The sequence below is a fragment of the Cherax quadricarinatus genome, chromosome 57 (assembly GCF_038502225.1).
Source record: "Cherax quadricarinatus isolate ZL_2023a chromosome 57, ASM3850222v1, whole genome shotgun sequence".
Classification (NCBI taxonomy): Eukaryota; Metazoa; Arthropoda; class Malacostraca; order Decapoda; family Parastacidae; genus Cherax; species Cherax quadricarinatus.
In genome coordinates, this window is record NC_091348.1 from 6,661,154 (window position 1) to 6,685,575 (window position 24,422).

Here is a 24,422-nt window from a genome sequence, read left to right on the forward strand (position 1 = left end):
AATTCTTTCAACCTCTACTCACAGGGCATTTCTCACGGTAATAGTACTAATCGGGTTGCAGACTTAATGACCTTGAATTTCTGCGTGAGTTTTACTAGGTGTGAGAGCCGTGTGCTCAGTAATTTGCCTATCATATGTCCTACATTATGTTTTGAATGATTCTTTAAGGTTTCTGAATGTTGTACTAATGCTTGCTAATCTTGTATATGCTGCCGATGTTTTATAGTTTGTGAAATTCTGGCGATATTCTTGGTCTTATATTTACCCCAAGCCCTCTTCGCTCTCGTATTTGCAGCTTCTCTCCCAAGGTGAAGTCAACTCACCTATTTGTGGTTGCAGAGGTTCAGTTGCAGCTCTTGGCTCCGCTTCTTCGATGGTCGTGTGTGTGCGTGTATGTATAAAAACGCAAGTAAGCGAGCAAGAAAATAATTAAGTAGGTGCCGAGGAAGGAGGCCTTAAATGCTTGGAGCAAAAGTGGCCAGCATCAAGGCCACTCAGGGCCTCTCTGAGTGACCTTCCTGCCGGCTTCCCCTGCCAACAGTAACTGAAGTGTTGAGAGAGTGGACTCAGTGGCGGGAGAGGCAGTCGTCACCAGCTGGCGTGGGGTGTGCAGGCGTGGCTCCCGCGCAGTAATATACTTCCATCACTATTCTAAAAGGTATTTATCATTATTAGACTGTTATTTAACACTGAGGCTTAACAAATAGGCATTCTCTTATGTTTTGTGTCATTCTGAAACTTTAATCTCTGTGAAATATTGGTTTTGTTGTACATATTATTGTGTGGCTAAGAACATTGAGTGACCAACGTGGTCGAAGTGCTCAAATAATACTTGATGTGACAGATTAGATTTTTAGATTTTGCCACTGAAGTGGCTAGTTTATTGTGCACCCCATATCCATCCTGTCGACAGTAGCGTAAAAGCATATGGATAAACAAAAGGTCTAGGAACTAGGCCCAAAAAAGGCTAACAGGTGTACATATGAATTTATAACTACATATCTACAGTTCACTTATCTGTTAGAAGCAAATTTAGGAAATTTGCTTGGTATATCTAGTATCTTATTTTCATTAATAAGATATCTTGACATGTCACATGGGTTATTATACTGTCTATCTCTGTATTCCTCAATAAGTGGACAATTAAGCACATAGTGTTCAAGACAGTGACCATATGCCTGATCACATAATTTGCATTTACTTTGATCATCATCTGTGTGTCTCCCAAACTGCCAGAAGTACTTGTAACCAAGCCTAAGCCTGGCCACTACAACATCAGTCAGTCTGTTCACATTACAAGTTGCTCCATAAACATACTTATCTACGTTCATGTTATCATAGTGGGTTATAGATCTACTCAGGTTTCTAACTGCATTCCTTTAACAATCATTTTCATTATTTACTTCTCTCCTAATATTATTCCTAATGCTAGACACAGATGTACCAAAGTTATATTCTACATTCTCCTTCTGGGTACTCTTCTTGGCTAACATATCAACTTTATCATGAAGGAGTAATCCAGTGTGTGATGGGATCCATAGCAATTATTAATTAATTTCTTTGTCCCTGATTTTTGAGTATCTATACCTGGCTTGTCCAGTGAGCATGTTGTTGGAGTCATTATATGAGTCGAGAGCCTTAAGTGATGACACAGAATCAGTAATGATGATAGTCAAGCTCAGTGTCATAAGTTAGCTTTAGCGCCATTAGGATTGCAAATAATTCAGTAAGACGTATGTTGAAAATGGTATTAAATACTTACAAGTCGTTATTTTATACCATTTTCAACAAGACTAGTACTTCACAGTGAATGTTTCTTGATTCGTATTGAATGGTGACCTGTGAACCGAGCAGTGCTCTTTGTGTCCTGTCATCGTAAGTATTATTATTTTTTTTTTTGGCCTTTAAACCGCGATATATCCTCATCATATTATTTAACACTGAAGATCTTTATCTAATAGATTCTCGTGTGTTTTGTCTATCTAATTTTTTTTTGTTCTCTGTGAATGCTTCTTATTTTGTAGTGAATTTTGTGGAACTAGTTGTATGAGAACACCGGAAAACTCGGAAGATAAGACTGCTTATCAGATGACTTTTTATACATAAAATGTGTGTTTGACCCTGAGCACCTGGCGGCAGGTTGTGTGAGAATACCTTTTCTTAGAATTATTTTTATTATATTCAAAAACAAGCGTCAAATCCGTACGAGTCGTACAAATTTACTTATAGATACAGGAGCTGAGCAATGTTTTTTGTGGATAAATGTCTCACAGAACCGACAAGTTGATAAACTGGACACATGTGCAACACTTGGGTATCTTCTTTGTGAAAATGTTTCGCCACACTGTGGCTTCATCAGTCTAATACAAAGAAGAAATGTGAACTTCATAAGGAGACTCAGGTAATCAGTCCCTCAGCCTGAGGGACTCATTTCCTCAAACTGTTCCTGTTTATGACAAATTAAAATGCGAAGATCTCATCCAGCTTCTCTGAGCTGGGGCCCTGCCCAAGATACAGCAAACATTACTTCTCTGAACCACAGCGCTGAGTCGCTAGAACAGAAACCTAGCCGCCCTGGAGTCCCCAGTTACCCTGAAAGAACTTAGATGCACTTTTTCCATGCGCCAAGGGTCTCTGAGCCTATACCTGGATCAATGCCTCCCTCGGTCCGGTCTGTAACCAGGCCTCGCGGTGGATCAGGGCCTGATCAACCAGGCTCTTACTGCTGGCTGCACGCAAATCGACGTACGAACCACAGCCCGGCTGGTCAGGTACTGACTTTAGGTGCCTGTCCTGTGTCTTCTTGAAGACAGCCAGGGACCTATTAGTAATCCCCCTTATGTACGCTGGGAGGCAGTTGAGCAGTATTCGGCCCCTGACGCTTATTGTGTTGTCTCTTGGGAAAATGTTGCATCTTCTGCCGAGTTTTTATGCTGTGGTAAGGAGTGATTTTCGTGTGTAAATGTGGTACTAATCCCTCTAGGATTTTCTAAGTGTATATTATCAACAATCTTTCTCGCCTGCGTTCCAGGGAACACAATTCAAGGGATTTCAACTGTTCCCAGTAATTTAGGTGCTTTATCATGCTTATGTGTGCCGTGAAGGCTCTCTGTACATTCTCCATGTCAGCAACATCGCATGCCTTGAAAGGCCATTAGTATACAGCAGTATTTCGGCCTAGAAAGAACGAGTAATTTGAAGAGAATTATCATGGACTTTGAATCCCTAGTTTTGAAGGCACTCATTATCCATCCTATCATTTTTTTATTAAATGTGACAGATACATTGTTGTAATCTTTGAAAGTGAGATCCTCTGACATTATCACTCCCAGGTCCTTCACAATAGTTTATTGCTCTGTTGTTTGGTTGGAATTTGTTTTATACTCTGGTATAGTTTTAATTTCCTCAAGTTTTCCAGTTTGGAATAATTGAAATTTCTCTTCGCTGAACTTCATATTGTTTCCCACGGCCAATTTGAAGATTTGGTTGATGTCCGCTTGGAGTCTTGCAGTGTCTTAAATGGAGGACACTGATGCAAATTCGGGTGTCATCTGCAAAGGAAGACATAGTGCTGTGTCTTACATCTCTGTCTATGTCGGATATGAGGATGAGGAACAGGATGAAAGCAAGTTCTGCGCCTTGTGGAACAGTTTTTCGCAATAACCACATCAGACTTTACTCTGTTTACTAATACATTTTGTGTTCTATGTGTTAGGAAGTTATAGATCCATCTACCAACTTTTCCTGTTATTCTTTTGACACGCATTTTGTGTGCTATTGCACCATAGTCGTACTTGTCGAAGGCTTTCGCAAAGACTGTGTGTACTACATCCGCATTTTGTTTGTCCTCCAGATCATCAAAGACTTTGCCATAGTGGTCCAGTAGTTAACCCAAGCAGGAGCGGCCTGCTCTAAACCCATGTGTGGTGTGGGTTGTGTAACTGATGGGTGGCGATCTTGCTTCTTAGAACCCTTTCAAAGATTTTTTATGATATGGGATTTTAGCACTATCGGTCTGTAATTCTTTGCAGTTGCTTTACTGCTCCCTTTGTGGAATGCCTCTATGTTGTTTTTAGTGACTGTTATGATTCCTGTGTCCATGCTTCCTCTCCATAAAATGCTAAAGCACGTGACAGGCTTCTTGCTGTTCTTGACGAACATGGAGTTCCACGAGACTGGGCCTGGGGCAGAGTGCATGGGTAAATCTTTTATGGCCTTTTTGAAGTCATGTTTATATAATGATGGACAAGTTCACCATATTTTCTAGACTTCTGGGACTCCTCGAAACTGGCAGCTGACCCTTTCTCCTGCCTGGTGTATTGGAGATAGGTATCGGCCTGTGTGGGTGCACATGTATAGTCCTGCACCACCTGCTTGCCATCTGTCCTGGCTTGAAGGGTGATACTATGTGGACAGTTTCAGTTACAATCAGATCTACATAGTAGGGGTAACTCCCTCACTACTGGGCATTCAGCTGTTGTGAGGCTCCTCTTGGTAATGTTATTAACCTTTTCATGCTGTGGAATCTTTCCCTTGGATCTACAGTACACAAGACCATGATACCTGAATACAACTGTGTTCGGAAAGAATAAGGTTAGCAAGTGGAAGGGTAACACCAATGCGGATGGTCTTTGGGTCAAGTCATATGCTAAGGGTGGAGTTGGGAATAGCCAACAGAAAGTTCTCTGAATAAGGAGCTCTCACTACAAGAACCAGGTTCTGTTCTTCCCCGACACACTGAAGGATGAAGGATATATTCTTCACTATTGGGTCATCCCAGTGTGAATGTTTGTAGTTGTTGGAGAGCGCAGGTCTAGTTTCAAAGCCTGTTAGATTATCCCAGAGTGTGGCTCCACAATAAGTTGTGTAATAATTTAGTAACATTATATGATACACAAGTTACAGGAGGGCCCAGTATCCGCGGGTTCAGTTCCGTTGTTTCAGTTATCCACTTCTCACGGTGGCCTGAAAATATTAAGAGGGGGAGCAGGATTCTACTAGGAAAACTGCAATAATCTGATTTCCTTTATTTTTTATTAAAAGTTAGGAAGGTGGTCCAAAGCGTATACTAGACATTTAGTGAAGTTTCCCCAAAAATGAGACGAGAAAAAAATAAAATAATGCTTTTTTATATGGCAACACCTTGGTAAAATTTGTGCCAGATTGTTAATGTTTAGGATTTTACAGTTGACTTTACATGAACAAAACTGAAGACGAATTGTATTGGAATTGAACGACACATTATTATTTTGTAGCCCAAATAATTCTTTTTTTGGGGGGTATTTTAAAGTAAAACAAACGGTAAAGGCTATTACAAATTCTGTTTGTGGGATTGTAAAACCAAGATTCCTTCCTTTCCACTAAATCTACTCCTTTTTGAATCTCTTCCTCACTGATCAGTCGTCTAACACAACGTCACAGTACTTACACCATCACCTCACTTCATCTCATCATCGTAGGCATTGTAGCATCGTCACATCATCACATGGTGAGGAGTCCGGGCTCGATTCCCGGCGTGGCTAGAAACATTGAACGTATTTCGTTACACCGGTTGTCTATGTTCACCCATCAGTAAAGTTGGTACCTGGGAGTTGGTCGATTGGTGTGGGTCGCATCATGGGGAAAAATTGACCTAATTTGCCCGAAATGCTCTGCATAACAAGCGGTTTTTTATATGGTCTTTATACCTTATACATGTACTTGTAGAAATAAAGAATAATAATAATATTATTATTAAAGGATATTAAAAAAAAACAGGTCAACACTCTGGCAACATTTTGTTTCTAGAGAAAATAATAAAAATATAATAATCGTAAAATCATATAATAATCATAATAATGTAATAAGTAATAATAATTATTGATTATTATTAATAGTAATAATATTTATTATTGTTAATATATATACCTTTGATATATACCTTTGAAGAATTTCGAGAGTATATCTACTCTCTGAGCCGGACATGGGCCAGGCTCGTCTGGTGCTTGCCTGGTCAACCAGGCTGTTGCTGCTGGAGGCCCGCTGCCCCACATATCCATCACAGCCTGGTTGATCTGGCACCTGGTGAAGATACTTGTCTAGTTTCCTCTTGAAGGCTTCTACACTTGTTCCAGCAGTGTTTCTGGTATCTTCTGGTAAGATGATGAAAAGTCTGGGACCCCAGATGTTGATACAGTGTTCCCTTATTGTCCCCACCGCACCCCTGCTCCTCACTGGGTTTATTTTACACTTCCTCCCATATCTCTCACTCCAGTATGTTGTTATGGCAGTGTGCAGATTTGGGACCAAGCCCTCGAGTACCAGGTATACATTATCATGTACCTCTCTCTCCTCCGCTCTAATGAGTACATGTTCAAGATTTGCAGGCGTTCCCAGTAGTTCAGGTGCTTTACTGGCTCAATGTGAGCCGTAAACGATCTCTGTATTTGTTCCAGCTCCGATATTTCTCCTGCCTTGAACGGAGCCGTCAGCACTGAGCAATATTCTAAGTGAGGGAGCACTAGCGATTTGAAGAGTGTCACCATCGACATTGTTTCCCTTGTTTTGAAAGTTCTCAATACCCACTCAGTCATCTTCCTGGCTGTCGTGATCTTTGTCTTGTTATGGTCTTTAAAAGAAAGGTCCGCTGACATAATTATTCCTAGGTCTTTTACGTGTTCTTTACGTTCTATTTGGTGACCCTCTTGAGTTTTGTATATAGTGTTCCTTTTGAGTTCTTCATTCTTTCCATACCTAAGCAGCTGGAACTTATCACCATTGAACGTCATGTTGTTTTCCACTGCCCACTGGAAAACCCTGTTTATGTCTTCCTGTACTTTTTCAGTGTCCTCTACCATACTGACTTTCATGCTTATTTTAGTGTCATCTGCAAATGATGATACAAAAGTGTGCCGGGTGTTTTTGTCTGTCCGCTATGAGGATGAGAAACAGCAGAGGTGCCAGGACAGTGCCTTGGGCACTGAGCTTTTGACCTCGCTGATGCTGGATCTTGCCCTGTTCACTACTACTTTTTGTGTTCTGTGTTAGGAAACCGAAAATCCATCTGCCTACCTTCCCCGCAATGCCCATGGCCTTCATTTTGTGCGCTATCACTCCATGATCGCATTTGTCAAACGCCTTTGCAAAATCTGTGTAAATCACATCTGCGTTTTGGCCGTCTTCCAGTGCCTCCGTAATTCTGTCATAATGATTCAGCAGATGTCACAGACATGATCGTCCTGCTCTAAAACCATGCTGGTTCGGGTTATGTTAGTTGTGCTGGTCCATGAAATTTGTAACCTGCCGTCTCATCACTCTTTCGAAGACTTTTATGATGTGAGAGGTTAGGGCTACTGGTCTGTAATTTTTAGCTAGTGCTCTACTACCTCCCTTATGTAAAGGACCTATGTCTGCACTCTTTAAGGCCTCCGGTATTTCACTTAGATCTAGGCTCTTTCTCCAAAGAATACTGAGGGCTCGTGCTAGTGGTACTTTGCACTTCTTTATAAATAGAGCATTCCATGAATCTGGTCCAGGTGCTGAGTGAGTGGGCATGTTTTCCATTTCTTTTTCGAAATCTATGGGATTTGTACCAATGTCAGTTTGTTGGTCTGTGCAGCCTTCTTCTGGAGTGAAAAATATTTCTGCATTTTCTACCTTGCTCTCATTTAGTGGGTTGGTGAATACCGACTCATACTGTTCTTTTAGGATTTCACTTATTTCCTGTTCGTCGTCAGTATACGAATCTCCTCTCAGTAGTGATCCAGTTTTACAGGTAGTTCTTAGCTTGGATTTTGTGTAGGAATAGAAATATTTTGGGTTTCTTGCAATATCCTGTATGGCCTTTTGTTCCCTTTGTACTTCTTCTGTGAGGTAAGTTTTTGCTCTAATTCAGTGATCTCTCTGCTAAGTCTATCTTTCCTCTGTTGTAGCATATTTGTGTTTTTAAGCAGTTCAGTAACCCGTTTTCTTCTTTACCATCTCCTACGCTCTCTCTCTATATCTGATCTGTGTCTGGGTTTCCTCAATGGTACATGTTTCATACATACTTTGTATGCTTCTGTATTCAGCTTCTCTAGGCACTGGTGGGGATTTAGGGTGCTCATGTCTGATTCCCAGGGTATGTCTGATAGCTCTTGGTTTATTTTTTCCCAGTTAGGTTGTTAAAATTAAACTTACTTAACATCCTGTCTCTAACTTTAGCGATGCAGTTTCCTACCCCTGAGTTAATACTAGTTTGAACCTCTATGATGTTATAATCAGAGTAAATAGTTTTGGAAACTGTTATGTCTCTGATCAGTTCCTCGTTGTTTGTGAATATCAAATCCAGGGTATTTTCATTTCTAGTGGGATCAATTACCTGTTGGTTTAAAGAGCACTTTTCACAAAACCTCATTATTTCCCTGGCATGTACCTGTTGAGCCAGGGTGCTTCCCGGAGATATTTCTGGTATAACATTACGTTGCGCTATCTTCCATTTTACATGAGGGAGATTAAAATCTCCAAGGAGTAAAATATTTGGTGTAGGATTTTCTAGCCTATCCAGATATTTATCCATCTTACTTAACTGAGCTGTGAATTCCGCAGCAGGAGGGCGCTGGCTGGAGGAGTGCCTACTGCTCACAGTTGTGTGGTTGTGAGAGGTGATGAAGATACTAAGCTTAAATACATCATAATACATTAGCCTATGGAGGCTTCATTACTAGATTAAGTCTTACAAATTAAGAGTGTATGAAGAATATGGTACCCCCCGGAGAGGCATATGTGGGGGATGCTCGTGCCCACCATTCCCCGACATAGGGAGATTTTATCGGTCTGGGAAATCAAAAGCTTATATGATTTTCCACAATTTCCAGCAGCTGCATAATTGCCCACCCAGCCACCCATCATCCAAACACCACCCCCACCAGGCCACTGGCAAGCACACCTTTCACTCACACCACTCATCCCCAGCTTCAAGCCCACATGGCCCATACCTTACTCATGCTTTCACTCACCACTCTCCCAGAGTTTCAGGCCCATATGACCCCCCACTCCTACAGCTTACCCATGTTTTCAAGGCCCACACACTCTAAAATTCCGTCTACACTCCTAGTCATGTAGCCGCCAGGCACCCTAATTACTGCCCACACCAACTGTACACACACCTGGTCAGTCACCCATCATCCATACTAGTAATCACACTGGGTCACCAACACTGCCACCCGCATAGTCATCATACCACCTCGCTTCTTCCAACTTCCATCCCAACACCCCTCCAAAACCCAATATCATAGGTATGTATGTAAACGAAAAATGACTTAAATATAGGGTTCGCTACTATCCTCGGTTTTCAGTATCCGCGGCAGGTCTTGTCACGTATCCCCAGCACATACCGGGATCCTATTCTATTGTAAAAAAGGATGCCAGAAAATAATTGTCAGAAATAATAGGTATTTTATGAAATTATTATATAATGTAGCGTTTGTGCATGAAGTTTTGACGTCGTGTGGTGCCACAGTGTGTAACTAAGTAAGTTTATCTGAGTACAGGAACAAGTAAGTACAGTTAGACATTTAAGTGAATACAATTAGCATACCTGTTATTATTATTATTATTAAAATCAGAACTAAGCGTTAAACCAACAAGATTATAGTAAGATATATATGTATGTAATTACCTTTTTGAAATTACTGTACCTACTTGTTGCTACATGAGAGCCTTGCTTGTGGTGTTCCGTCTTTAATGCTTTGTTTATCAACAGACTTGTCTGTTACCTTCCCCACTCAGACAGCTCGTAGGGAGTAGCAGAGATGCTGGTGCAGCAACAGTCAAGGTTAAATATCTGGTATCTCAAGGCCAGTGTTGTCGCTTGTATGAGTCTCTCAACTATTTAAAGCTCTGCTCCATTTGAACCATTCATGACACTGGGGCCACAGACTGAGTGACTCGGAGGGTCTCTGGAGGTCAATAATTATGGTGGCTGAATCAGGAATTCACAACAGTGGAAATAAGTCACTTTGACTTTTTTTAGGGTTATCCTAGGTAATTTACACATGTTACAATGTACAATAAAATTTAATTCATTGGTCAACAACAACAACAAAATTTCATTGCCAAAGATATTTGAAAGTATTTACGGTATTTTGAGGTTGCTGAATTCTCAAATTGGCTCTAGTCTGTGAGATATTGCATACCTGCCCTCAGTTAACAAGGAACTTAGACAACGTGTATATATGTATATGTAATGACAATTTGTATATGCAGATAGTTTTAATTAATAAAGTTTAGAATTATATTTTTAAATGATTTAATAATTAACGATTTGAGTTGTATCACCAGCGACCACGTGACAATATTGTAGCCTTTATTTTGTTATTTTTCCAGATAAACATGAATCTGCTTAAGCAATTCTAATGCATTTTGTTAGATTTGTGGCAAATACTCTTTAATAATAATAATAATAATATTTACTACAAGTACATGTACAAGGTATACAGACCTAGCTGGCATCAATGACATAATACTATATAAAAAGCCGCTGTTATGCTGAGCATTTCGGGCAAATTAGGTCAGTTTTGTCCCGGGATGCGACCCACACCAGTCCACTAACACCCAGGTACCCATTTTACTGATGGGTGAACATAGACAACCGGTGTAAGGAAACACATCCAATGTTCCCACTCCGGGAATCGAACCCGGACACTCCGCGTGTGAAGCAAGAGCTTTTGCCACCAGGCCACGGGGCACCGTAAAAAAAAATCACAGATTTTGTAAAACAAGCTTATCATGTTTATTTGTGAGAGTGACGCCTGGAGAACAAGACAGGTCTTGGGCTCTCTATATGGTTTGTAAAACCTGTGTAGAATACTTACGACAGTGGAAAAATAGGCAAAGGAACAAGTTTAAACTTCGGTGTTCCTATGGTGTGGAGAGAGCCGAAAAACCGCCTCGACGATTGCTATTTCAGTTTGGTGAATGTGAAAGATTTCAATCAACACAAGAAAGTAAAGTGGGAATATCCTGATTTAGAGTCATCAAAGAGACCTGTGCCACACAGTGAAGATGTTCCCATACCAGTGTTTACAACACTGACTGACCTTCCATTGTCAGATGTTGAAGAAACTCAGGGTTTAGAATGTAACATTGGTGATAACAGTGGAAGTGAATATGAAGTATTTAAACACCACAACAGTTCTACCAAGAAGAACTCAGTGATCTGACACGTGACCTAAGTCTGTCAAACCAGGTACAGTATCTGAACTTTTAGTATCCAAACTAAAAGAAAAGAAGTGTCTACAACAAGAAATTAAAAGAACAGCTTATCGGACAAGATAGGTTGAATTTCTTCCTTACTTTAGCCAAGATGGAGAACTTGTATATTGCAATAACATCCCTGGACTTCTTCGAATGGGACTTGAATATCGATCAGGAGATTGGCGGCTCTTTATAGACAACTCCATTAGAAGCTTGAAATGTGTCTTATTGCACAATGGTAACCAATATGCATCTCTTCCAATTGCTCACACAACAAAACTGATCACCAGCAAAGAAAAAATTCGTATATGCAGTAATTAGTGGTATCTGAATTATTTATTGATATTTATAATTATTTATTGATATTTATTGATATTAATCTGTTCTTATATAGAATGAAGTTCCAATATGTATTACATGATTTGACTTTTGCATGATCTAAAAAATAATTTTATTGCGATTTGTAAGTTAGTCCCGCCTGATAAATACATTTATCACATAATTTATGTTTTCCAATGGGATACCAAATTTATCAAAAACTAGAGCAAATCAAGCAAAACCGATGACATATTAGGAATCAGCACCACAAATTTACCCTAAAATCGGTGTAATATAATTGACCAGAAAATAAATGTTGACCAGTGATTTGTGTAACTCTATTTGTATTAATACCTAAAGAAACTTAATGGAACCTCAGAAAACAATATTCATTCGCAATCAGCGGGTCACCACCAGGTGGGTTCCAGTAGCCCATCAATTGAGGTAGGTTCCTTGATGCTAGTGAAGGGCTTTTGATCAAGGGAATTGGATCTGTGCTCCGGTTCCCTGAACTGAGCCTGCATGCCTTCCAACCCCCCACCTTCCATCCTCACAGGCGCTGTATAATCTTTACGGCTTTAGCGTTCCTCCCCCTTCTCCTCCTAATAATAATAATAATAATAATAATAATAATAATAATAATAATGGGTTCCAATAATGTTTCGTTATTTACTATTGATGTCGTTCTCTCAGGGTATCGACCTAACAATAATATCCTAAAATTATTGTAACACTTCTAGTATTTAATGGTGGTTTAAGCCCTCCCGGTAATTTTAATAAGACCTAAATCTTCTGAAAAGCTAGGATTTATAGTCTAAGGGTTTTCTAACTTACGAAGGGTAACTCACCTATAACAGGCAAGCAACAAAAGATAATAAATAATTAATATTTACTTGCCTGTGATGGGAGATTTAGGCATATGCATACAAAATTCCACTAATACTGTCTCTCAAATGTTTATGAAGCGGTGGTGGATAAGTATCAAGAGACCATTATAGCCGTCAATTCAGCTGTATCAGTACGTCTACATGATGTATCACGACACTACACATGGGTTAAAATAAGGAATGTGCCTTTTGAGGCGAATGAATTTGTTATAAAAGATGAACTACGTAATTATGGTACGGTTCATATGGCCTCTGCAGGTCGGTGGGCCGCTGGACCTTATGCTGGAAGTTTGGAGGGAACATATTCAGTCAAAATGACCTTACGCCATCCCATACCGTCCTATATTATGTTGCAAGCATTTCGAACTCAAGTATATGTAACATATGCGGGGCAACGTCGTACGTGTCGGCTGTGTGGATCGTATGACCACATAGCGGCACAGTGTGGTAAGCGTCGTGGGAATCTCCAAATATCGCAACAGCAACAACCGGAAGAGGTCGAGGAAGTGGAGGGACGAGAACAGTCTTATGCTCACCCGTCTCGACAACGGACATCTTGGAGTGAAGAGGTAGAAAAAGCGCAGGAGAATGCTTTGGAGGATGCAAAACAGCGAGAAGAATCACCATCACTGGATATAAATAAAGTATTTGAAGAGACTGCCCACTATGGGGGGACGAGGATGTAGCGGCGTCTTTAGTGAAGGCACTGGATGTATTGTTAGACGAGTCGATCGTCAACCGTGTGGAGGAACCAGGTGCAAATTTGGGATCGGTTGAGCATCATGGTGAGGCGACGGATGAAAGCATTGAGTCTGGGGTGTCGCATGGTATGATGGTAAATATAGCAGAAGTGGAGGTGCATCATGATAGTACTAAAGAAATCCCAATGCAGGTGGAGGGTAGGACGCGAAAGCGAACTGCGACCCCACCCAGACTCAGACGACGTGCTACTCCTGCCCAAAGGCCAGGGAAAAAGTCTTGGGCGGATGTACAGAGGAAAGGGAACAGTGAATCCACGAAACAAGAGTTTATCAAGGTGATTCCCAAAAAAAGGGAGAGGGATAGAGGTGTAAAATGTATAAGTGAAAAGTCTATACCTAGAACCAAAGGAAAATCCCATTAATTGACTTTAAGGTTTTGACAATAAATATTAACGGTTTGAGATCTGAGCGGAAGCGAAAGTGGTTTAATGAATTTTTGGTGCGTCTAGATGTGGATGTGGTATTTATCCAAGAACACAATTACAGAATTGGATATGAGTTAGAATTAGATGGTTACGATGTGTATATGGAATATGCGACGAGGTTAAAGGAGGCGTCGCCATTCTGGTAAAGGAAAATAGCCCGTTTGTAGTACGCCATAGTGAAAGGGGGAGGGGAGAGATTAGGGTGGATGGTTTATGGGGTAGAGTACATATAAGTTTTGTAGGTGTATATGGGCCGGCCGAGGGAGATGTACGACTTAAAACTCATTTTGTACAAGATGTATTAGTATATCATCTACGTAGTTTACCAAATGTAGCGATAATAGGGGAGACTGGAATTGTGTAATACGACGAAAAGATGTGGAGCCTGAGGAGGCGGGTTGGTTGTTGGGGTTGGGGTTCCTGGGAGATTTATTGACGAGTGTGGGTTTAATGGATGTGTGTGGGGGGTGGAGGTAATGGGGAGCATACTTTCATTAGACGAGATTATGCGGCGAGATTAGATAGAATGTACGTGTCTAGTGCGGTTACAGTGCGGAGAGTGAGTGTGATAAATGTGGTTTTTTCGGATCATAGAGGAGTTGTAATGGATGTAGATATCGAGGGTGTGCCTAGAAGGGGTCCGTCATTTTGGAAATTAAATGTAAAGTTATTGAAGAGAGAGGAAAGTCGTTTGTCTTTTGGGCATATGTGGGAACGCCTTGTGGTTGAAGCACCTGAAGATGTGGCTTTGGTTAATTGGTGGGAAATGATAGCCAAAAAAAGCGAATTAAGGAATTTTATATTAGTCAGGGAGTGAGATATAATCAGTTACAGTATGGTTTCCAACGATATTTAGAGGGGCAGTTGCGCGACTGCTATGTACAAGCGAATGCTAATTATCCTGTTACAGAAATTGAACGAATAAAGGAGCAACTACGAAATTTACAAAACGAAAGGTTTGATGGGGAAAGGCTTAAGGGTGGAATCGAAGAGGTTTTGTGGGGAGATCGGCCGTCGGCGTGTGTGTTGAGGAATCAACACAGACGTCGCAAAGCAATGGAGTTAATGGGGTTGAATGTCCAGGTAGGTATGCAGGGGTATAGAGTGAATCAGGTGTTGACGACGACGGAGGGTATGAGTGGGTATATTGATGCTTGGGTTAAATTGAAAACGCAAAGTGTTGGAATAAGTGAAATTGCATTGCAGTCAATCGGTAGGTTTGTGCGTTGTGAGCTGGAGGAGCATGATCGTTTGATGTTGGGAGGGCCGATAACGGAGTGTGAGACTTGGGAGGCTTTATCTGGGGCGCAATTAGGTAAGGCGCCAGGAATAGATGGGTTGCCCAGCGACTTTTATATTCAAAATTGGAACGTTTTAAAGGGGTTTTTGGTACGTTTATTCAATATCATGAAGCGGGATGGGGTTTTAGGGGAACAACAAAGGTTGGCTGTGGTCGTCCTAGTTCCTAAAGGCGAGCCATTAACGGTTAAAGATTATCGTGCAATCTCGTTATTATGTGGGGACTATAAAATCTTTGGAAGGATCTTGGCCAACAGAATAAAAAAAGTCCTGGGCAAAGTGATTGACAAGGGACAATATGGGGTGCCGGGCAGGTCTATGTATGAAGGTCACGGTATGATTAGAAGTTTTATTGAAGAAAGAGTAAGATTGGGAGGGGGGGGGTATTGGCTATAGATTGGAAGGCGGCATATGATAGTGTGGAACGGGAGACGTTATGGAAGATAATGAGATTGCAGGGGTTTGGGGCGGAAATTATATCATGGGCCAAATTAATGTATCAAGAGGCATCTTTGCGTGTGCAGGTGAATGGGAGGTTGGGAGATCGGATTCAGATGGGAAGGGGTTTGCGTCAAGGTTGTCCCCTTTCACAATTTTTTTTTGCTTGTTTTCAAGATCCCTTTTATAGAGGGATAAGGGTTTTATTGGAAGCAAATGGGATGGGTAATGTAAGGGGTGGGGGAGCGGGCATTGTTGGATATGTCGACGACACGACGATTTTGGTGAGAGAAAACATGGATTTGATTCGGGTAGAAAAGTTAGTGAAAGTTTTTGAAAAGGCTACTGGCATGACGATCAACATGGGGAAAACAAAGTATATGAATCTTGGAAAAGGGTCGCGTGAGGAAGGAATGGTAGCTGAAAGGTGGGAAAGGGTGGACCAAATAAAAATATGTGGGATCGTTTATGTAAATGATATCAAGTCAGCACAACAAATAAATTCCGTGCGTATCGTTGATAGTGTTCTGAAGCGTCTTAGTGGGTTAAGAGCTGCTAATTTAAGTTTGCAACAAAGGGTGATAACAACGAATGTGCTATTATATAGTAAACTATGGCATGTTACGGTAATATTTCCGATACTTCGTTGTGAATTAAAAAGGTTACAAAAAAGTGTTTTTAGATTCATTTGGGGAACAGGGAGCGAATGGTTAAGTAGAGCGGTTGTCACACTCCCTTTTGGCCGTGGAGGGCTGGGTCTTATAGATGTCGAAAAGAGGATAATAAGTATGTATTTAAAACAGTTATAAGCGGGAGGGGGGGGCGAAAGAAGACGGTCTTCATAGGATACATCAGGATATGCGACGGTGGTGGGGGGGTCGGGAGTTCATGATGGGTGAGGCAATGTTACGGGTCTTCATAAACGTGAGGGATCACTCACAAATTAAATTGAGAAATATTGATAGGGCAGATGGTAAGGCTGTGGTAGCGGCGGTAGAAGGAGTTTATCCGATGTATGATTGGCATAATATTTGGGGGCGTTTAAATAAATTGCGTTTAAAACCTAAAGTCAGAGAAGTTATGTATAGATTTTTACATGGAATCTTGCCGTCAGGAATGGTTTTATTCTATAAGAGAATACGAGAGGATGGGGAATGCAAGGATTGTGGAGGATTGGCGACTATTTATCATACGGCATATTTTTGCGATTGTATTGAACTTATAAGGGTTTGGATGGGTAAGGTTTTAAGGTTAGTGGGAGGAGGGGGTTTGCAGGTTTTGAGGGTTTTAAGTTTAGATATAACTGGGGTGAATAAAAGGGTTGAGAATGCGATTGGGTATATGATTACGGATTATATATACATGATGTGGGCTATGAGGGAGGCGGACGTGCGTGCAAGAATTAATGGATTGGCAGCAACTTTTTATAGGACACAGTGTAGAAATAAAGGGGTGTATGGAGGGAGATGGGAGAGAGATTTTAGTGAGGGTTATCGAAATTTCACATTAAGGGATTTATGGGATTTGCAAAATGGGTAAGGGGATACGACGGGCTATTTTCCTAGACATGGGTGTGAGCATGGAGAGCTGTTTATATGGATGTATAATTGAGTTTTGATATCTAGAGGCAATAGGGTTATTACCCCGAGGGTTTCAGCAACTACACAGTTATCATTTAGAAAGGTGTAGCACTACGATTGCATATTTTATCATGTATAAATCATTTCAAGGACTTTATGATGAAAATTTTCAATGAGACTCAAATATGTTATGGATGTCTTTACTGTTTTTGATTCAATTGTAAGTGGTAAAAAGTGTTTCCTAGCATATAGCAATTGGTTTTTATTTTATGTTATATTTTATGCTGTGTTACAGTGTGCTTTTCAGTAATATTATATTACATGTAACTAGTTGCATTATTTTTCTTTGTTTTGCTGAGATGTAAAATATCACATCGTAGTTTTGTTGTTATATTGGATGTTTTTATAGTGACTTTTAGTATTATCCCGTTTCCTTCTTTGAATAGTAAATACCTATGTATGTTAAGATCTCGTGATAATCGCCAATATTAATGTTTTGAGTATCGTGGTGCTCTGTTAAGCACCTGAGATCTTAGAATTAGTCTTGCATACGTGTTTGACAGGCAGAAACCCCACCTAGTATGTGCCTGATGTAGTCTCATGTAGTGTAACGTGTGTGCTTGTGTGTGTCATTGTGTGTGTTTGTTTGTTTTGTTTATCTCTGTTTTATTGTACAATCTTCATAATTTCCAGTGTTTGATGTTTGGTAATATGTAACCTTGTTAGAAATGTTCTTTAACAAATAAAACAATATCACTGTAATGTATAGTGTTGTGTGTGAGTGTATATTCACTGTAATATACGGTGTGTTGTGTGTGAGTGTAATACCAATGTAACATACGGTGTGGTGTGTGTGAGTGTGTATTACCACTGTACTGTATGGTGTTGTTATTAGGTCTCGGGTTAAGTGCGATTCTAGTGCAGTAATCTGTTGTCGTGTATCTTTTTAATATATTTCTGTCATTTGTTTTAAATAAAATAAAAAAAAAAAATACTGTCTCTCTGTCCTCAGGTGAAGCAGTAACGATGAGAGTGGCTGTAATGGTGGTAGTGTTGGTGGCGGCAGTGTTGGGGCAGGAGGCAGTACTGCCGGTAGTGAACACTGAGGAAGGCAGGATCTCTGGCCTCAAGGAACACTCTCTTAATGGAGCTGCCTTCTACGCCTACAGGTCCATCCCTTTTGCCCAGCCTCCGGTTGGAGACCTGAGATTCAAGGTAAGGCGAGGACATGAATCAGCAGACCAGGGATCAGAGATTCAAGGTAAGGCGATGACACTAGGTAAACCTGGGACCTGAGATTCAAGGCATGGCGGGGACATGAGGTAGACCTGGGATTCAAAATATGGCGTTTACATGAGGTAAACCTGGGACCTGAGATTGAAGGTATGGTAGATCTGGGACCTGAGATTCAAGGTATGGCGAGAACATGAGGTAGACCTGAGACCTGAGATTCTAAGTAAGGACTTTTCTCGAGAATCTGTTTTCCAAGTCTATTCAGTTATGATAATTTTCTTCTTTCATTATATGGTAGTCAGAAAAAAAATTCTCCGCCAAACTGTAAATAAACATCACAGATTATAAGTGAGACACATGTGAACAGTTAGGTAAGTGTATTCCGAAACGTTCCGTCTCCACAGTAGGCTTCTTCAGTCGAGTACAGAGGAGGGAGCAGAAGCAGTAGAGATGTAAAGACAATATCACGAGTCCATCACCCTTGAAGACGTAGTTATGAGGTGGTCAGTCCTTCAGCCTGGAGAAGAGGGTTAGGGACTGACCACCTTAAAACTACGTCTACAAGGGTGAAGGACAGATTACATCGTCTCTACATCTCTACTGCTTCTGCTGCCTCCTCTCTACTTGACTGAAGAAGCCTACTGTGTAGGCGAAACGTTTCGGAATAAAGTTACCTAACTGTTGCACATGTGTCTTATTTATCAACTTGTCGGTATTGTATACGATTATCATATTTAAATGCCAAAGTAAAATGAAAAATACACTGATCTTCCAGCTTATTCTTACATGCATATCTCCAAGAAACTAAACTCCGCTAGGTTACTGACTTACCTATCTCTGACTACGTTCATTTACAGTCTGTTTATCCCTACCCTGATGTTTTCTACAATGTAAGGGCACTTCTGATGCTCACTGAGGTTCTCTATACCAGAATCTTTATCTATACTCCAATTATTATAACGTGACCTGTGCTTATTTAAATAAATGGTGTAGGTGTGTACAAATGGGAAGTGTGTCTGATTCAGCAGAGGGAGGATCGAGCCTCCACCACGTTTTGCACAGAATGACGCACATGAATTTAGCACTTAACATAAATTAAGTTAAAAATTGTTTTAGTTGTACTTTTCTTCTTATAAATTATCTTTATCGCCTTCCTTTTATTTTTAGATGCCCTACTATTCTGGGCTTCTGCCTTTCCAACTGAACTGTTAACTACGCTCCATATATTCTAGTGTGTCCCAGTAAGGTTGAGAGCTTAATTATGAGTCTCCATCATCTATTAATGCTGTTAACTCCAAGAGTATTAACTGTGACATGTTTGTAACAGAAGCCATACACGGGTAGTGTAGAACTGTAGACAGGTGAGATAGAGAACAACTATTGTGGATCCCCTCTCACATTAGTTATGAAATGCGTGACAGTGTTCTGCCTTCAAGAAGGAAGTAGACACAGTTTTAGGCCGTCAACTAGTAGCTTGAGGACAAGAATGCTAAGAATATCAATTGAGCTTCTTTGACTTGAGACAGTGTGACAGTCAGTCCACCTATCATCATTCTATAATACAGGAAGATCCATATATCTGTTGTACATTCATTAAAATCAACAGTCTCCTGGATGTCTCTACTGCCACATTACGGCTGGATTAAAGACACCTCTGAGTTTTCACCACCATCTGATGTAAATATAATTAAAAGTAAAATTAGCCAGAGAAATTATTGTTACACGTTGTTATTAATTGTTTGAATAAGGAAAACTCATGATTTCAGAGGCATGTCACTCACAAATGTTCCTATGTGGTATATAACCAGCATTTCTAGAAAAATTATTTGACTTTTCCTTTTGTAAGTAAATCATAGTTACTTTAACTTGTCTAAATGCAACCATAACTTGCTAAGTATTAAGTATTGTAAATTATTCATAAGCACATCCTGTTGTCATTCTTATAACCCGGACGGGACACACGTTTTAATACTTCATTGAGCACTGTAACAGAGCATGAAATAAATTATGGGAACTAGTCAATAGTAGTTTTTGTCCTCTTCAGGGACCCAATTAAAGGCTCGCAACTCCTTGGACTGAATAAGGAGGAGAGGTGTGAAGGAATGTAGTTCTAAACTTAGGAGAGAGAGGCTTCCTGTCTCTTGTAAGTAAGATCAGTGAATGTTTGGACTGTAACAAAAATTCATTTGAAAAACTATGTAAGTTATGGCAAAAATTGTAAGAGTTAAAAGATCCTAAAAAGGGCCATTTTAAAACCTACTATAAGCACAGACAAATCCCTCCAATATGTTGGTGAGGGAACATTAAAGGAGCTACGGTAAAAAGTTTTTAGTGATTGAATTCACGACTATGATACATACACATAAATATATGTCATGCCGAATAGGTAAAACTGGTCAATTAGCAAGAACTCATTTAAAATTAAGTCCTTTCTAAAATTTTCTCTTATAAGAACATAAGTAAGAAGGTACACTGCAACCCGTCTACTGGCCAATGCGAGGTAGGTCCAATTCTCCCAGCGGCTTAAGCCAATGCCTTGACCTAGTGAGGTCAGACACGTCACTTAACAGAGGAGCACGGCATCCGACCTAGTAGCACAAGCTAGTCGGGTCCAACTCACACCCACCCACACCCACTCGTGTATTTATCCAACCTATTTTTAAAACTACACATCGTCTTAGCTTCTATGACGGTACTCGGGAGCTTGTTCCACTCATCCACAACTCTGTTACCAAACCAGTGCTTTCCTATATCCCTCTTGAATCTGAATTTTTCAAATTTAAAACCATGGCTGCAAGTCCTACCCATGTTAGACATTTTAAGCACACTATTTACATCCCCTGTATTGATTTCTGTTTTCAATTTATACACCTCAATCATATCCCCCCTAATTCTACACCTTTCTAGAGAGTGCAAATTCAGGGCCCTCAGTCTATCCTCGAAGGGAAAAAGATTTCTGATACATGGGATCAACTTTGTCATCCTCCTTTGTACGTTTTCCAGTGCATTTATATTCATTCTGTAATACGGTGACCAGAACTGCGCAGCATAATCTAAATGAGGCCTAACCAAAGATATAGAGACTTGAAGGACAACCTGAGGACTTCTATTATTTATATTTCTTGTTATGAAGCCAATGATTCTGTTAGCCTTATTGCGAACACTTATGCACTGTTGTCTTGGTTTCAGATTACTGCTAACCAGAACTCTTAAATCCTTTTCGCAATCCGTAATATCAAGAACTACATTATTTAGTTTATATGTGTCATGGTTATTTTCCTGTCCAACATTTAGAACATCGCGTTTGTCTATATTAACCTGCATCTGCCACTTTCCGACCACTGCATCAAACTATTCAAATCATCCTGGAGTGCTCTAATGTCCTCATTAGAATGAATTGGTTGGCCTATTTTGGTGTCATCAGCAAATTTGCTTATGTCGCTATTTATTTCCTCACCCATGTCGTTTATGTAGATTGTGAACAACAACGGGCCCAACACTGACCCCTGTGGAACACCGCTTGTGACGTGCCCCCATTCTGATTTCTCCCCATTCATGCAAACTCTCTGCTGCCTATTTGTCAACCATGCCTCTACCCAGGAAAAAAAATCCCCTCCTGTTCCATGTGCCTTGAGTTTTCTCAACAGCCTCTGATGTGGAACTCTATCGAAAGCCTTATTGAAGTCCATATACACAATATCATAGTCTGTACCATGCTCTACCTCCTCAAATACCTTAGTGTGAAGAAAGTTAGTATATTCGCAGGACAGGAACGCCCCTTTGTAAAACCGTGCTGAGATTCATTAATCAATTTATGCCTTTCAAGATGCTACGATTTTTTTCCGCAATTATTGATTCCATAAATTTACCAACTATGGAGGTAAGGCTTATTGGTCTATAGTTCGAAGCTAAAGACCTGTCACCTGCCTTGTAAATAGGTTTTACATTTGCCATTTTTCACTTGTCAGGCACTATGCCACTTTGTAGTGATATATTGAAAAGAGTAGCCAAAGGTATGCTAAGTTCCTCTTTACATTACTTTAACACCCTTGCAAACAGTTCATCAGGGCCTGGGGATTTGTTAGGTTTAATTTCTCTATTTGTCTGAGGACCATGTCACTAGTTACTGCAATCGTGCATAGTTTATTATCGTTCTCTTCTACATAATTTATTATTTCTGGAATTTCGCTAGTATTTTCCTGAGTAAAAACTGAGAGGAAGTAGGTATTGAAAATTTCACATATATCCTTATCACTGTCAGTGATCTGACCTGAGTTACTCTTAAGTTGGCCAATCTTGCTCATAATCTTACTTCTGTATACCTGAAAGAACCCTTTTGGGTTAGTCTTCGAATCCCTTGTGACTTTAGCCTCATAATCCCTTTTTGTTTTTCTTATTCTTTTTTTATTTATCTCTTTAATTGAATATATTGATATCTTAACTGCCCTTCCTCTTGTTTGATACACCTCTATATGCCTCTTTTTTGACCATTGAGATGTTTTAATCTATTGTTTATCCAATTTGGATAATTTTTGTTAGAACTAATTTTCCTTCTCGGGACAAAAGTCGTCTGGGCAGCCAGCACTATGCTCTGAAATACGTCATATTGGCAACCAACCCTACCTACCTGACACATAATGAGGCCGTCCCAATTTAGCCCACCCAGGTAATTTCTCATGCCCATGAAGTCGGCCAAGCAGAAATCTTGAACAGCGATTTGACTGCAGTTATTTGGGTAATTCCATGATATATTGAAACTAAGTGATTTGTGATCGCTTTCCCCTAGCTCAACACTAACCTCAAGATTATTAACTAGTGATTCTTTGTTGGCAAGACCCAAGTCAAGGAAATTGTTTCCTCTAGTTGGTTCTGTCACAAACTGTTTTAAAAAGCAATCTTGAACCGCATTCTTCCAGTCAATTTGTCTCAAGTTAAAATCTCCCATTAACACAACATTTTCATATTTAGATGCCTTATGAATTTCGTCCCATAACAGCTTACTGCACGCCCTATGAAGATTAGGGGGCCTTTAAATCGCACCCAAAATTAATTTTTCGTGACCTTCGGGAAACTGTAGCCAAACAGATTCTGTGTCCGATGTTTCTAATCTTACATCTTGTCTAGCACAACAATTTAAATTATCTTTGAGTTACATCGCCACTCTGCCACCCTTCCTGTTGACCCTATCAGTGTGGAATAGTTTATAACCCTGTATGTTGCATTCAGAAGGCATTTCTCTATTTTTGAAGTTGAACCAGGTCTCTGTTATAGCAATAATATCTACATTACTTGCAAGTAATCTTAGCTCCTCTTTCTTATTTCTTAGTCTCCTACTATTTGTATAGTAAACCTTAAGGGAGTTAGTCGCTCGATGCCCTCTACTATCTCTCTTATACGTTTAAAGATATATATTTTTTTTTCAGTTATGTTAATTAATGCTAGACTCGTGTTGCTGAGTGGATAAGGTGACATGTACATTGTGTGATCTCTTGAAGCAGGACATTGTGTCGTGGGGTTGAACCCTGGCCTGCCGAAGTTTGGTAAATGATATAATATATATATATATATATATATATATATATATATATATATATATATATATATATATATATATATATATATATATATATATATTATATATATATATATATATATATATATATATATATATATTATATATATATTATATATATATATATATTATATATATATTATATATATATATATATATATATATATATATATATATATATATATTATATATATATTATATATATATATTATATATATTATATATATATATATATATATATATATATATATATATATATATATATATATATATATATATTATATATATATTATATATATATATATATATGTCGTGCCGAATAGGCAGAATTTGCGATCTTGGCTTAAATAGCAACGCTCATCTTGCCATATAGGATAAGTGAAAATTTGTGTATGCAATAATTTCGCCAAAATCATTCTGAATCTAACGAAAAAAATATATTTCAATGTGTTTGTTTAGTATTAAATTACTGTAAACAAATCTAAAATATATTTAGTTGGGTTAGGCTAAAATAAATTACTCTTGTTATAATAAGGTTAGGTAAGTTTTCTAAGATTCTTTTGGTGCAAAATTAAAAATTTTTACATTAACATTAATGAAAAATATATATCTTTAAACGTATAAGAGAAAATTTTAGAAAGGACTTAATTTTATATGAGTTCTCGCTAATTGGCCAATTTTACATATTCGGCACG

At 39.4% G+C, this 24,422-nt stretch overlaps 1 protein-coding gene across 1 annotated transcript in view; it reads left to right on the forward strand.

The window, feature by feature from the left end:
* Nucleotides 1-501: 501 nt before the first annotated feature.
* The window catches only part of LOC128693473 (juvenile hormone esterase), a gene marked incomplete in the record, with an annotated part of 54,864 nt that continues 30,943 nt past the window's right edge, over nucleotides 502-24,422 (forward strand). The window contains 2 exon segments of the mRNA XM_070097320.1: nucleotides 502-658; nucleotides 17,935-18,137. Coding sequence (XP_069953421.1) covers nucleotides 17,949-18,137 — 189 coding nt within the window.